This window comes from Triturus cristatus, chromosome 10, assembly GCF_964204655.1.
Source record: "Triturus cristatus chromosome 10, aTriCri1.1, whole genome shotgun sequence".
NCBI lineage: Eukaryota > Metazoa > Chordata > Amphibia > Caudata > Salamandridae > Triturus > Triturus cristatus.
In genome coordinates, this window is record NC_140593.1 from 1,021,320,398 (window position 1) to 1,021,337,227 (window position 16,830).

General features: G+C 47.0%; 1 protein-coding gene across 1 annotated transcript in view; it reads right to left on the reverse strand.

The window, feature by feature from the left end:
• The window catches only part of LOC146796448 (uncharacterized), a 174,902-nt gene that overhangs the window by 75,635 nt on the left and 82,437 nt on the right, over positions 1-16,830 (reverse strand). Inside the window, exon 3 of the mRNA XM_085629024.1 lies at positions 14,307-14,466. Within this exon, the coding sequence (XP_085485150.1) occupies positions 14,307-14,466 (160 nt within the window). The remainder of the gene's footprint in view (positions 1-14,306; positions 14,467-16,830) is intronic.

A 16,830-nucleotide genomic window follows, 5' to 3' on the forward strand; every position in this document is an offset into this window, starting at 1 on the left:
AGTTGCAGGCTCTAGTAGTGGGGGGGGTAGAACCTGCCCCTGAAACTGTGAGAGGAAGTCTGCTCTGTGAGAGAGACGGAGCATAGGGCACAGTGATAGGTGAAGAAGATCGGTGTACAACACCCTTTGTGGCCAGTCCCTAGCTATTATTATCCATCATGATTTATAATGCACAGCTAATCACCCTATAGGGTATCCAGGTGCATGGTACGGGGAGCATAAAACAGCTGGGAGCACCAGTCCAATTGAAACACGACCCCCAATTCTCCCTGCAGAATGACGGGCAGTGTGTGTTCTTGTGAGTGGCAAACAGGCCTATCTGAGGGGTGCCCCATAGCCAGAAAATGTGAAGAATCACTTCCGGATGGAGACACCACCCGTGATCTGCTGAAAAATGCCGACAGAGGCTGTCCACACGCACATTTAGAACTCCGGCTAAGTGATTTACCATGATACAAATCTGATTATACTAAGCTCAGGACCAGAGGCACACTGCTTCTCTGTAGAGAAGATATGACTCTACTCCTCCCTGTTTGTTTATGTACCACATTGCAGTAGTATTGTCTGTCAAGATCTGCACTGACTGACTGCAAATGGAAGGGAGGAAGACCTTGAGAGCTAAACGTATCACCCGCAATTCCAACAGATTGATATGATACAACTGTTCTTCTGGAGATCAAAATACTTTGACTTTCAGATCCCCCAGATGAGCTCCCCACCTTAGAGTGGAGGCATTCGTTATCACTGTGGCCACCGGAGGAGGAGAGTGAAACAGCTTCCCTTGAGACAAATTGCCAGACACACCCCACCATCGAAGATCCACTACAGTGCCTCTGGAGATCCTGACCAACTCTTTGAGATCTCTGTAGTGTTTAAACCACTGCCTGCTGAGGCACCACTGGAGGGCCCTCATTTGCCAGCATGCATGGGCGACAAACAGAAGGCAGGTGGCTATCAGACGTAGCAGGTGCAAGACCTGCAGGACTAGAACAATAGCTCCAGTCTGAAGTGACAGAATCATAGCCTGAATGTCCAGAATCCTTTGAGGAGTATGGTAGGCTCAATTCACCATAGTGTCCAGTACTGCACCTATAAATAGGGTGTGCTGTGAGGGATCTAGGTGGGATTTGGGCTTGTTGATGGAAAAGCCCAGGTTGAACAACAACTGAGTTGTCAACTGCAAGTGATGCAACACCAACTCTGGAGAGTTCACTTTGATCAGCCAATCGTCCAGGCAAGGGATTATTGGTACGCCCCACCTTCTGAGATGTGCTGCAACCACTGCAATCACCTTTGAGAAGACTTGAGGTGTGGAAGTAAGACCAAACGGAAGGACCGCTAAATGATAGTGTTGAGACCCCACCATAAAGCGGGGATACTTCCTGTGTGACTGCAGAATGGGGATGTGAAAATATGCATCCTGCAAATTGATCGAGACATCCAGTTTTCCTTTTTCAGTGCAAGAAGCATCGGTGCTAGGGTCAGTATTTTGAAATTTTCCTGCTTGAGGAACCCATTAAAAGTCCTGAGGTCCAGTATTGGACGCAAACGACCGTACATTTTGGGATTCAGGACATACCAGCAATAGCATCCCTGACCCCTTTCCTGCTCTGGAACCAACTCCATTGCACCCTTTTGAAGCAAGGATTGGACCTCCTGTTGGAGGAGCAGAAGATGTTGTTTGGATAAGAAACCTTGTTGGGGAGGAAAGGGTGGGAGAAATTCCTGGAAGGGTAGGGCGTACCTTTTCTACAATATTTAATACCCACTGAACCGATGTTATGAATTTTCACTGTGGTAGAAACTGGCACACCCATCCTCTCACTGATAAAGTATGCTCAAAGATGGGAAACTACGCTGCTTTCCTGTGACGTTGGCAGAGGAGGAAGAGGAGGAGGAGGAGGAGGAGGAGGAGGAAGGTGGCTGATGGGTGGCTCCTCGTTGTCTACTTGTGCCCAGCCCCCTATAATTTCTATAGCGGGGATTGGACAGTTGCTGTTGCTGCTGCTGTTGATATTGCTACCTTCCACGAAAGAAGAAGTTCCTGCAAAACCCACGGAACCTCTGAAACTGCCTGTAATCCCTGGGAGGCGATTGAAGGCCCAAAGATCTAGATGTTGCCTTGCTATCTTTGAATCTTTATAAGGCAGAACCTGCTTTGGCGACAAACAGTCTCAAACCACCGAAAGGCAAATCCATCAGGGTATTATGCACATCCAGTGAGAACTAAAAGCCTCTAAACCATCCATGCCTCCTTGAAGCAACTAAAGTCTCCATCGCTCTTGCAACTGAATCAACAATATCCAAACCAGACTGAATGACTTGCCGAGCTGCAGCATGACCATCGTTTAACAGTCCAGTACAGTGTCCTTGAACATTCTCAGGTAGTTTTGGGATTACCGTTTTCACAGAGTCCATCAGTGCTTGACAATCTCGTCCCAACAAGCAAGTTGTGTCGGTGAACGTCAATGTCATGCCACCAGAGTACAACACTTTCTTCACAGACTGCTCCATTATTTTTTAGAGCTTCCTATCCACCGGGGACATTGGAAAAGGCCCAAGAGTTATTTTTGAAGTACAGGAAGCTTGTACCACCAAACTCTCAGGTGAAGTGTGAGAGGACAAAAAGAGTGGATCTCCCAGAGTCTACTTATATTTTCTAGCAACTGGTCTATAGATCGCAGAGGATGACATAGGCTTCTGCCAAATCTCAAGTGTTTCGTTCAGTCAACACCTCATTTAAAGGCAATAAAGGCTCTGATGTTGAAGAAGTAGAATGAAGCACTTCTGTAAGCAAATTAGACTTAAACTCAGTTGATGGAAGAGGTAGTCCCAACATATCAGTCGCCTTCCTAATGATTGAATGGTATGATATAACCTCTGGTGGAGGAATGTCTTTTGGCGACAGTAATTCCGATTCTGGGGAAGTGTCTAAACCACTTGCATCAGCTAAGCCAGAGACACAATCTCTCCCTCTTCAAGTTCCGGACCTCTTTCGTCAAAAAAGTACTGCTCTTCCTCAAGAAGCCTCTGAGCCTCCCTTCAAGATCTATGCCTCGTCCAGGGAAGACATGGCTTGGAAGTTCAGTCTGGACTGTTCCCATGAGGCACATGGTCAAGACTGATTTGCATATAGCTGTGTCTGAACTGAGGTGGCGAAGTGAAGTAAAGAACGATGATGGATTCAACCCAGATTCAGCCAAAGTCAGAGAAGGTGCAACCGACACTGGTGACTCCTTCTGAACTTCAACTGGTGAAGGAGTCGTCTTCCTCAGCACCTTAGTTGTCCAGGAAACCTGGGCCATCGGCATAAAAGGCAGGAACAGCGCCTGCTGATGATGCACGGGAAATCCTCCAAAGAAATACGATCGCGGGCCCATGGAGCCAGCAGGTGCACCAGATGAAGTCCTCAAACCTGCTGGAAATGCTGTACATTGAATTAAAAAAATTGGAAGAGTCGGAACATGGAGCAGGGAAAGTTGGATACTCCTGCTGCTGTCAAGGGGTTCATCTTCTGGGATGATGAATAGGCGTCAACGTCGCGTTCCAAATGAGCAATTACTTTCCTTCGGTAACACATTATCTGGTAGTGACAATATCTAGCTGCAGATTCCTTACCTTTGAATTTCCCAGGCATCAGACTGGATCCGGAAACTTTTGCGTGAGCAGTACTCTTCCGTGCCATCAGGTGGCTCAGTTCGGTTCCGTGTGGCATTGGCACTGCATGTGACGTTGCACTCACCTATATAGGTGCTACCCAGGTGCCCAGACATCAGTTACTTTTCACACTTTCCACGTCAGAAGCGCAGAGCCATGAAATGAACTGACTAGTGTGTGTCCAAACACCCAAGCCCTAAAAATGTTTCCGCAGAGCGGAGAGGCATGGGTGGGTTTGTAAGGAATCTACAGCTACATATTGTTTCTACCAGACAATGTGTTACCAAAGGTAGGTAACTTGTTCATCTGGGAGAGACTTCTAGCTGCAGATTCCTTACATTTGAATAGATACACAAGCTATAGCATCCAGGCAGTGGGATGCGGACAAATTGACTAAACTAAAAAGTAGTGCAGGACCGAACGGGCAAAATGCCCCTCCCTGTGGATCTGACTGTCCAGGCGGCAGTGCTTGGCAAACATGTGCAAGGACACCCACATTGCTGCCTGGCCATTATCCAGGACTGGAACATCACAAGCCAACGACATGGTTGCAGCTTTTTCCCTGGTGGAATGGGCACGTCAGCCATCAGGAGGCTGGTTTTTAGCCAGGGTATGCAGATCTTAATCCAGAGACTGACCCAGCGTGAAATGGTTAGTTTCTGCACCGCCCAACCTTTTTTAGTTCCTACATAGCCCACGAAGAGCTGCTCATCCATTTGGAACTCTTTTAACCCCTTCCCCGCTCATGACGGAACCACTCCGTCATGAGCCACGGTTGCCGTGTGCTCATGACGGAGGGGTTCCGTCATGCCGCGACCGTTGGCGGCCGCTCCGCCCACGCGGCGCTGTTTCCCCGCCTGTGCGGGGGGACAATACAACTGGGCAGAGCCATGACGGAACCACTCCGTCATGAGCACAGCTCAACCGTGGCTCATGACGGAGTGGCTCCGTCATGAGCACAGCACCACCGCACTGCCCCCCCCACACCCCCCAGCGCTGCGGCGGAATTCCCGCCGCAGCGAAGGGGTTAAGTCATCAAGGTAGAACAAAAACGCTCTTTTTGGATCCAGACGGTGAAGTTGTTCTTCCTCTTTAGAGGGATGTGGAGGAGCATGAAAGGTGGGCAGGATGACAGATTGTCCCAAATGGAATGAGAACACCACCATAGGCAGGAAAGAAGCCCTGGTGTGAAGCACCACCTTATCCGGGAATATCATAAGATAGGGAGGCTTGGATGATAAAGCCTGGAACTCACTCACCCTCCTGGCAGATGTTATCTTCACTAGAAATGCTGTCTTGAGGGAAAGCAGCTGGAGGGGACAATTGGAAAGCGGGTCAAAGGGAGCACAAATTAGATAAGAGGGAACCAGGTTCAGATCCTACTGAGGCATTATGAAGGTTGAAGAGAGCAACATATGTACAAGTCCTTTTAGGAACCTATTTACAATAGGGGACTTAAATAAACAGCCGCAGGAAAGTGGAAAGAGCAGAAAGATAACCCTTGAGAGTACCCACAGCAGAGCTCTGCTGGGCAAGGGTAAGAATAAAGAGAAGAATATCAAAAAGAGAGGCAGAAAGAGAGTAAATAGACTTTTATACATAATATTTTTTTTTAAAATCGCCAACTGCAGGTGTATACCGTTTTGGTGGAGGAACGCCTGGCCGCCGAGATAACTTTGCAAACTTCGGGAGGAAGGTCAAAAGCTATCAACAGTAGCCGCTCAGTCTCCACGCAAGAAGGCGAAAAGTTGATAGAATCGGATGGAGGTCCCTTCCCTCCTGCTGTGACAGAAGATCCTCTCAAAGGGGCATCCGGACCAGTGGATCGATGCTCATTTTGAGAAGCTTGGGATACCAAACTCTCTGTGCCCAGTCCGGAGCCACAAGAATGACTTGGGCCCAGTCATGCTTGATCTTCTTGAGAACTCTGGGCAGAAGTGGTATAAACGGAAAGGCCTACAGGAGGCCTGAGCTCCTCTTGCGATGAAAAGCGTAGCCGAGAAATAGCTCCCTTAGAAAGTCCATTGTGCAGAACTGCTGACATTGCGCGTTCTCTTCGGAGACCAACAGATCTAACCAAGTTCTCCCCACTGCTGAAAGAGACCTTGCACCACCTCTGAGTTGAGATGCCATTTGTGATCCGCTAGGCATCGATGGCTGAATTTGTCTGCTTTGGCGATCAGAGACCTGCCAGGTGTTGTACCACCAGGGTTATGCCCTGCTGGTCCAACCATGTCCAGAGATACAGGGCCTCTTGACAAAGGGTCCACGACCCCATCCCGACCTGCTTGTTGCAACACCACATGGCGGTGGTGTTGTCTGCGAACACTTGCACCATCTTCCCCTTGACCGAGGGAAGAAATGCTTTCAAGACTGGTCGGATTGCTCAGAGCTCCAACAGGTTGATGTTGGGTCTATATTCCGCTGGAGGCAAGAGTCCTCTGATCTCCACCTCTTCCAGATGGCCGCACCATCCCAGGAGTGACGCATCTGTCACTACTGTGAGATCAGGTTGGAAAAGGGAGAGGGGTCTGCCTCTGACCCAATCGCAGTTTGTTAGCCACCACTGCAAGTCCTATGCAGTTCCCTCTGAGATCTGTACCATGTCAGACAGATTCCCCTGATGCTGCGCCCACTGGAACTTTAGGTCCCACTGCATAAACCACATATGCCATTTGGTCATGATTTACCAACAGGATGCAGGAGGCCATGAGGTCCAGCAGCCTCAGAGTCATTCTCACCAAAATCCAGAATAGAGGCTGGAACATTAGTATCATAATCTGAATATTCTGGACTCGCTGTTTGGGAAGATAAGCCCGAAACTACACTCTGTCAAGAATAACTCCGATGAAAGGGAGCATCTGAGAAGGAATCAGGTGTGACTTCGGCACATTTATAGTGAACCCCAGTGAATGCAGGAGGTCTGCCGTAGTCTGGTGGTGGGAGAGACAACAGCCTGAGGCGAGGTCACCTTTAACAGCCAGTCGTAGAAGTAACGGAAGACTGAAAACCCCAACCTGCGCAGATGAGCTGCTACCACCGCGATCACTTTGGTGAACATCTGAGGGGCGCTGGTAAAGCCAAAGGGAAGCATGGTGAAATTAAAGTGCTCGTGGCCTACCCTAAACTGCAGGTAACGCCTGTCAGCAGGCAGGATGGGGATGTGATAATACGCATCCTGCAAGTCCAATGCTACCAGCCAGTCTCCTTGGTCTAGGGCAGACAAGATCTGAGTCAAAGTGAGCATCTTGAATTTCTCCTTTTTGAGTAAGAGATTGACGGATTGGAGGTCTAGTATAGGACAAAGACCTTTGTTCTTTTTGGGTATCAGAAAGTAGCAGGAATAACAACTCCTGCCTAATTCTGATATCGGAACCCTTTCTATAGCCCCCTGGGCCAGGAGAGCTGTAACTTCCTCTCAGAGCAAGATAAGATGATCCTCCGCCAACCGTTCATGAGACGGCGGTAAAGGGGGAGGAGAAATTGGAAAGGTAGAGAGTAACCCCTCCGAATGATCTGCAAGACCCATTTGTCCGATGTTATGGACTGCCAGTGGAGGAGAAGATGTTGGAATCTCCCTCCAACTGGGCACCCATGGTCTTGCAAAACGAAACTAGGAAGGTTTTGAGGCTGCAGCGGCTGAGGAGTTGGTGGCGGCTGACTTCTGGCTACATTCCCAAGTGATCGGAATGCACCACATCCAAGTCCTTGCACAACTTGGGAAGCCTGCGCAGGACAATGGCTGGGGTATGGATGGCATCGTTGAAAGTCCTTCCATAGTCATGAAAGGGGCAAAAAGCAGATTGGGTGCAAGGTGTCACTGAGAGGCCCTAGGACTTAGCCATAGCCCGCGAGTCCTTGAAGCACTCCAGTGCTGAGTCTGCCTTCTCTCCAAAGCCACAAGTCGCATTGAAGGGCATGTCCATGAGGTTGGCCTGGACATCCCCCAAAAAGTCAGATGTTCTTAGCCAGGCATGGTGCCGCAGGGCCACAGTTGATGAAACCCCTCTGCCCAGCAAGTCAGTCATATCAGACCACACCTAATGGTGAACTTTGCTGCATCTTCCCCATATTTCACTGCTTTGAGGATGGCCCATGGGGTCTCCTCCGGGACCTGCGGCAGCACCTGCACAACTGTTTCCCATAGGGTATGGGAGTAACGGCCCAAAAGGCATGCGGTGTTCACTGACCGCAATGCGAGGCTGGTGGAAGAAAACTTCCAAGTGTGTCCAGTCTCTTGACACACAGACGGCGCATTCCCTGTCAATGGGAGTGGCAGGGAATGTGCAAAGGAAGTCGAGGCCTGGACTACCAAGCTCTTAGGGGTGGGGAATTAGCTGAGGAAACTAGGATAACCCAGGCAGGGTGATGACAGCGGGCAATTGTCCTGCTCACAGATGCCCCTGTGCCAGGCTTGGACCAAGTTCCTAGAAGGACATCAGTTAGTGCTTTTTTAAAGGGCAATAGGGGTTCGGATGAGGAAGTCTCAGGCTGAAGCACTTCCATCAAGAGGTTAGTCTTGGCCGCCTCAGAGGGAAGTGGAGGTCAAAGACCTCTGCTGCCCTCTTCAACATTATTCCATAACACGCTCCCGCCTCTGTAGCCATGGTAGGTGGAGATAGCATACCAGTATCTGGAGAGGTGTCCAGTCCACTGGCCACTGCTAGATCATAATACCAGTCCAAATTCAAACTAGGGGTGTACGACTGGTGTTTTAAAGGGTTCCATGTCCTCTTCCACTCTTCCCCCAAATCTGTATGCTCCACAAAAAACGCTTAGGCATTGACCTAGATCCACTGGGCTCTCTTGGCACATGAATCGGTGACTATCGATGCCATTCTGACTCAGTGTCATCAGGAATAAGAATGGGGCTGGCACCGCAAATGGGCACCGGGAGCATCGATGTCGAGACTGGCGCCGGAGAAGGTTGTGTTGGCACGACCGGTGCTGATCCGGATCCGGGATCAAATCCATGAGACCCAATTGGAGCCGAGGCCGGAGCCTTCAGCGCGAAATCTTATGGGGCCTCCTCTGACCCCGCAGGGCCAGACGGCGCACATGAGGGGTCGGCCTGCTCAAGTACTTGGTGCATGGCCTTGTAAAACTCTTTTATTTGAGCAAGGGAGGTTATTGAAGTTTGTTATTGAAGTTTGTAGCATGCACGGATACTCCAAAGAGTGTCCCAGCGCGAACCTTGAGAAGTGAAGAAGGACCGGTTAGATAAAAAGAAACGTTTTGAGCCATTTTTTAAAGAGAGTATGGTCCTGGATGCTGCGAAGAGCAAATGGAAGAAAGTTCCAGGCCGTGGCAGCCCTAAAAGCAAGAGAGCTGCCATCCATTGTTTGGAGGCGAAAGCGAGGTATCTGGGCGAGAAGCTGAGAAGCTGACCGAGGCTGTCTAGCTGGAGTATAAAGCATAAAACGTTTCCTTAAGTAGATTGGGCCGGAAGCGAGTAGGGTGCGATGCGTCAAGATCAGGGCTTTATACTTAACACGTTCGGCAACAAGCAGCCAGTGAAGGATGCGCAGATGTTGTCTAATGCTGCTTCTAATTGGGATACTAAAAAGAAGCCTGGCCACCGCATTCTGGACTACCTGCAATCTGTTGAGAATGTAGCCCAGTAAGCCAACGTACAAAGCGTTGGCGTAGTCGATACGCGACAGTATCAAAGCCTGAGTGACCGTTTCCTTGGCAGCCCTGGGAAGAAGCTGGAGAAATTTCCTAAGGGATTTAAGTATCCCAAAGCAGTTCCCAGCAAGCTTCTTGATCTGGATGGAAAAGGACAAGTTCTCTTTAAACCAGATCCCTAGGTTCTTTGCGGGTTGTCCTGAAAAAGAAGGCAAAGGATGGTTGGCTGGCCAGAGTGTATCTCTAAACTGGGGAGGGAAATTCCTATAAAGGAGGATTTCCGATTTATCTTCATTGCACTTTAGCTGCGTTAAGGAAAGCCAATGAAAGACTGCTGCCAGGCAGTTTTTCGCCACAGAGGTAGAGTACTCGGATTTGCCCCAAGTAAACAAAAGCTGAGTATCATCAGCGTACGCAATAATTTTGGCTCCAAGATCCTCCGCCAGCCGAACCAAGGGAGTGACGTAAATGTTAAAAAGAAGGGGGCTCAAAGAAGACCACTGTGGCTTCCAGTGGTCACCAACTGTGGAGGGGATTCAAGAAGGGGGAGCCAAACCTGTGGCGTACGACCTTCCAGAAAGGATTTCAACCAGCTCCAGACAGTACCCGAAATACCTATGTCCGCCAAACGAGCCAGTAGCAAAGAATGGAGAATGGAATCAAATGCTGCTGAAAGGTCGAGCAAAATCAGGGCTCCCCTTCTGCCAGTGTCCAAGCAATCCCGAATAGCTTCAAAGAATTCAACTAAAGCAGACTCAGTGCTATACGAGGCTCTGAACCCGGATTGTCCTGGATGGAGTAAGCCCGAGCTTTAGATGTATTCGGTAAGTTATTTATTGACGACCTTCTCACAGATTTTAGACACACTCGGTAGAAGGGAGATGGGACGATAGCTCACAGGGTCCAGTGGATCCAGTGAAATTTTTTTAAAGAGTGGCAGAATCTTAGCCTGTTTCCATGCCACCGGAACAAGAGCCTCCTAAAGGGACACAATAATGACCCTATTGACTTCAGGATTAACTATCAGGGGTTGGATGGAGAACCTGATTTCAAGGCCATGAGAATCCTAAGTGAGTTCGGCAAATTGATGGGTGTAAAAGTCACCAGGGAAGGGGATGAAGCAGGGGGAGCCTCCGAAGGCGAGGATACAGCCATAGCCTGATTCCAAATAGTAAACGATATCTGGATAGAGCGAATCTTGTTCATGAAAAAGTTTTAAAGTTTATTGTACCAGGCGTTTCGAGGCAGGGAGCCTAACAGACTCAGCTCTTAGAGGCAGAAAGCTCTGGACGATGGAGAAAATGTCCTTAGAGTTATTGCTGGCTGAATCAATGCGATCCGCAGAGTAAATGCTTTTAGCATGCGCTATGGTGGTGTAATACATTTTCTGAGCTTTCCTTAGTGTTAGCTTCGTCACTGGGCAGTATTCCTTCCGCCCGCATCGTTCCAATTTTTTGCATTGCTGCTTTAACGCTTTAAGTTCAGACGAGAACCAAGGTTTTGAGGGGAGCTCCCTGGCCTGCCTATGAAGGGAAGGAGGAGAGAGAAGATCCACCACCCGCGTGATCCAACCAGAAAAACTAGCCAGCGCTCCCTCTAGGTCAGTGGGAAGAACTGGTCTTGACTCTGCCAGAGCGTGGCTGAAAGTCAGAGGGTCGATTTTGGCAGAGGCAGGGCGATGTCCAACCTGTCCCAGAGGATTATTGCCCTTTAAGGCCCAGGAAAAATAAGACAGGAAATGGTTGGACCAGGGCACCGGAAGAGGATTTTCGACCATAATGGGGAAGTTGGAGCAAATGGGGTCAAGAATGTGACCACCACAAAGAGTCGGTAATCTGACCCACTGGGTAAGCTGAGCAAGGCTTAATGAATCCAAGAATTCCCGGGTAGCCCCTACATCAGTCTGGTCTAGATGAATATTAAGGCCCCCAAGAAGGAGATAGTGGATAAACCGTAGAGTGTGGGGTACGATAACGTTCTCCAAGGCTTTGAGGAAAACCCCTGCCAGCCCCGGGGGCCTATAGACAAGTGTTCCACCCAGCAAAGATTGAGGAGAAATGCTAATACTAAAGTCCAAGATTTCACCCTCTCCCAACAGCAAGGCCTCGCCGCGATGAAAAGCCCAATTATCCCTATAGATGACTGCTACACCACCACCTCTACCGCTTTTACAGCGCGGGAGATCCCCCTTTGGGATGGCCATCTCCACTATAGGGTTGGAAAATGCATTCAGCCAGGTCTCGGTAATGAAAAAAAGATCAACCGGTTTATCAGAGAGGAGGTCAAAGATGTCCTGATGGTGTTTCCCTAATGATCAGGTATTAATCATTGCTGCACGAATTATGGGCCTCTTCTTACTATCACTAAACGCGGTACTGGGCCGGGGACAGCCATCCAAGCCTGACTAGTAGCAGTAATCGCATTTCTGGCAGACCGTGGACGATAGAGCTAAAACCTCCCACCTGTATGAAGGAAAGCAAGGGCGTGGGCGAAGCATAACCAGTTGGTTGCAACTGTATCTCAGAGGATTCTCAAGGTGGGAGCAGGATCGGGCAGCGTGGCTGGCGCTGGGGGCATCCGGGACGCTGACGGGCGCAGACAGCCTTGCCTTAGGTGCGCCTTCAGCACGCCAGTGTCATGGCCACTGCACGCATCCGCACAGCACACATACTTATGGGAAATCCCCTCCGACAACTAGAGAGCGCACTGAGCAAAATGGCGTCTCTAGCTGTCGACCGGGAGAGAACCAGAAATGGCAGCCGGTCTCAGGTAAGTGTGTAAGTCTTCTATCACAGAGCCCCCAAATAGTAGTCTAAAACATCAGATTCAAACAGTGCAAATGCGCAACAAATAAAATCTTTAGCAATGATGTTAAAATAGGTGAAAAGCGATTAACGTGCAAATGAGCAGAGAGAACTGACGAGAGCAAACCCCTCAAGGCACTGGCGTCCGCGCAGCGCGCATACTTATGGGGAGGTGCGGAAGTGGACCTGGCAATGGCTCTGCAGAACCATTCCTGGAATGTCTGTTTCCCACTCGTCTTGTCAATCTTCAACAGACGAAGTGAAGTCAAAGTCAGTCTAGGCTTCTACTTCTTTTTGTGCTTCTTCCCTGAGTGTCCCGAGGACCTTGAGTATGACGAAGAAGACTTGGGGTTCCTGGAGCAGTCCCGCCACCTTCATTTTCTCCATTGAGACCAAGACCTCCTAGGAGTCACGGTAAATGGAGTCCACTACCTAACTGCAAGCAGTTTTAGGGCGGCTCCTTCAAAGCCTTTGGTGCCATCACCCGGCAGTCCGAGCACGACTTCAAGTTGTGGTTGCGCTCGAGACACCATAAGCACACAAGGTGCGGGTCTGTAACAGACATGGGGCAGTGACAGGCACCACACGGCTTGAACCCAAACTTTTTAGATGAGATTCCCACGACTCACAAGAAAAGATCTTCAACAAAACATCACAAAATGTCTATCAAAAAGAGACAGAAGGATAGCTCGTCTACAGATCGGCATTAACTGGCATCGAAAGAATAGAACTGACTTCCGCGCACCTAGGTGGCGCCTATATAGGTGACCGTGATGTCACATCTGTATGAAACCGAATGGAGTCACCTGACAGCGCGCAGGGGTACTGATCATGCAAAAGTTTTAGGATCTAGTCTGACACCTGGGAAATTCAAAGGTAAGGAATCTGCAGCTCGAAGTCTCTATCAGATCCAGTCACCAAACACAATCATCATGAGGATCAGTGATTGACATCTGACCCTCACACTCTCTGTACGGCTTGAACCCAGGTTTCCTAGTAGAGACATTTTTCCCTGCAATAACGTTACAATACCGGAAAAAACATTGAAAGAATCCTAATTCTTTTTTTTTTTTTTCTTTTTTTTTCTTTAGCCAAAAGAGGAAGGATGAAAAAGGTTACAAAACATAGCATAACATGACATCAGGGCAGGATGAATACAACAAAAAAAAGTAAAAAGAGCCATTTACATTCTGTAACACTTAATCCCATTGTAAACAGAGCCACATACGTTCTATTCTATTTTGGGAGGAAAGGCCCCTGGCCTTGGCTAAAGCAATCTCCATCTCATATACCCCTCTTTCTAATCCTAATTCTATGGAAAATCTACCAGAAAACCGTTACGCGTCAAAGGTGTGGAAATAGGGAACTGACGTCAGCATGCCGACAATGGTTTCTTATGGCTCCAAGGACGTCGCGCGGTGCTGCATGAGGAGCCATGGACATTGTGACACCCATGTCGATGTGGGAGAGTTGCAAGAAAGGTTTCTGTGAAATGTTGCCACATTGGGATATTCAAAAGGTGAGGAGTCGGTAGATGTATCCATCAGAAACACATTTACTTGCCATTCTGCTATATATCTTCTGGTCAATGTGCTTTCATCTCATGGTTGCTCGGCCTTTTACTTGATGGCCCTTAAATGTTTATCTTATGGCAAAAAAGCACTCTCCTTAACAGGTCCTGGTCAGAGGCTGTCCCTCCGCAATATGTTAGATTGTCACTCTGGCTCATATCCCATGGTCACCCTGTTAAATAGTCACTAGTCCCAGTATATTTATTGGGTACCAGATCTAAAATTACCTATTACTCTGTGTTAAACCTACAGGTCACCCTGCTTTGTTTGTGCTCAACACTCTTCACCTGCTGGTTACTGTATTTTGAATGTAGCAATCACCCTTTAGTAGATGTGTTGGTCAGAAATAGAAGCATTAGGCTCTCACATTTTCCATATACTTCTGCAAATGGTGTGTCAAGCAACTAATAAACTTCTCCATTTGTAAGTGGTGAATTGGGAGTCAGTCAATTTCTACTTTTTTGGAAGGTGGCGGAACTCTCCACTGACTGTGGTTCTGTCTTCTTACAAAATTGTCTAGCATTGCACGGTGGTGGGTACATGTGGACTGTCAGTCCGTTTGGTCCTAAGTATATGATCAGTGTTATGAAAGTGGAAGTGTTTAAACAGTACAGCATGATAGGAGGAATAATACATTTCAACATACCTTTTCATATATGTACTCCAAAATGTCTGGTTGATTGTATATTACAGCCAGAAATATGAGATTTCGATTGCTTTCATCTAGTGTACAGGGGTCAAAAAGGTGTTGCTTGATCAAATAATGCAAAACATCAACATATCCCAGCTGAACACTTTGCAGGGCTCTATAAACACAATAAATATTGAATGTAGTGAGTACAAAATAATTAACCTTGCATTAAAAAGGGTAAACATGGACGTTACTAAGGAAGTCATAAACTGTAAATCAAGCCAAATGTTGTGGAAACGAGGGGTAAGAAGTTATTTAATCTGCTTTTTAAAACAATCATTTGAGATACAACTTTGGTTTAAAATAAGCATTAATTTCTAAGTTTTAACCAATGATTAAATTGTGCCTTCTGATTGACTATATATTCTTCTTCAATAAAAAAGGGCGATCAATTTGCTTAGACCTCCTCAGGGGTCTCCAACAGCCATTTACCACAACTCCAACAGTTGAAAACAGAACTATGTCAACTGAAAATATATTTATATATGAAACCCACAGAATTGTATCTAGTTCCTGGCTGGTCTATTCACAGTCCTCTGTCAGTGAATAGTTCTGCTCTGTGTCCCCAGGGACAAAGGCATAATTTGGTAAAAGCGGTTTCATGGCATCCAATACGCAAGCAGACCTCAAGCATTCACACAGATCCAAACAATATAAAAACAACCACAACCCAGTACAACACAATACCTAAGAACAAAATATATATATCCACTCTACAACACACACAACAACATACTAATAGAACGCTACATAACAACAGCCCAACAACATACAAGCGAACTACCCAGCAACAAACACAACTAAACAGCCATACAATAAAAGCATTAAAACGTAACACAACACCACAACTCAAAATGACAACACAAAAAGTAAAAATAACACAACCTCGCAACAGAACACAATAATATCACCACAGGACAACCAAACTCAAATGATACATCTCAATAACATGGCAATTCAACAACACAAAGTACAACTGACGCAAGACAACACAACACTACAAAATATCAGCTCACACCACTAGCCCATCAACAGTACACCACAATAACAACACGACAACATAAGAATACAATCAATAACACAACATAAAATGTGAACACAAACATCATAACACAAACAGCACATCAAGACATACAAATGTCCCACAACACAAACAACATAACAGTACAACACAAAATACAAACCTGTCCAAACACACGACACAACCAGAGACATAGGAGAACTGAATATATCAAAAGATCTCCTCCCACTATATGGAAAAGAAGAAAAACAGTCTCATAGATTCAATCCACAGTTACGAGGTTAGGGCAGCAGACAAGATTTCAAAACCAGAAGATCAAGACACATACACATAATTGCATTTCTGAAAGTTTAGTTACATATAAGTCAGTCTCAAACAACATTCTTATTTACACATTATATCGAAAACTCTAAGATCCACAAATCTTTTCTCTATAGTGGGAGGAGATCTTTTGATATATTCAGTTCTATTCCTCCTGTTGCTTTTTCTCATCGGACCTTTGTTTGTCTGTATCATACATTACCCAGGTCCTTCGGGTTAGTTTTGGGTTACCCAATTGTTTTGTGATTACAAACACACAACACAGCAAAACATCACATAAATGCAATAACAAAACATAGCTTCTCCTCAAAGGCACACTATAACACCAAAACAACAAACTATATTAACTACCAACTCTTTGAGTTTCATGAAGCGGCCATTTAGTAACATATGCTATATACTGTGTAAGCATCTTGCCATAGAACAATGCACATTGTGTGGTACGACATAGTAACTTTTGACTGCACTCTTTTTGAAGTAAATAATATATACAGATTATGACCTCCCTTAGGGTACGTAGACATACCTATGTACTTCTGCTTGACAATGCATTCAATATATCAAGCGTTCGAAGACAAGCTGCAAAAGGTGAAGTAACATGAGCTGCAACATCCATCCCCTTATAAGCCCCCTTCCCACCCGCCATATAGTTGCCCTTCCTACCTGCCCCCTTGCTTTTCTCACAATTTCCCCTCTAGCCAATTCCCTCGTAACACACCTAATGCATATACATCTCCCTTCCCATCAAACCCTTTACTATTCGGGTTACTAGAGCAACTTCAACTTGATGAACCTTACATTAGATCTTGCTCACTCCCTATGTGGTCTCATTAATTGGGCCTGCAACAAGAGCAGCAACATGAACCACAACAAAAAATACAACTAGACCTACAACAGGTGCAAAATGAAGTACTGGAAGCCAATACATTTGCACCTCTACCATCTGTTTGAGCACTATCAACAGACATGCTTTCAGACAGGCTGTCATAGTATTCTAAAAACAATGCCAATGGAGCTAATACCTGCTCTTAGCATGAAGTCCAATATTCAATAGGACTCATCCAACCACATAACCCAACCATGCCCAAGCAAGAGGTACATCATCAAAAACAGACATCATGCATATGACCTACTAGC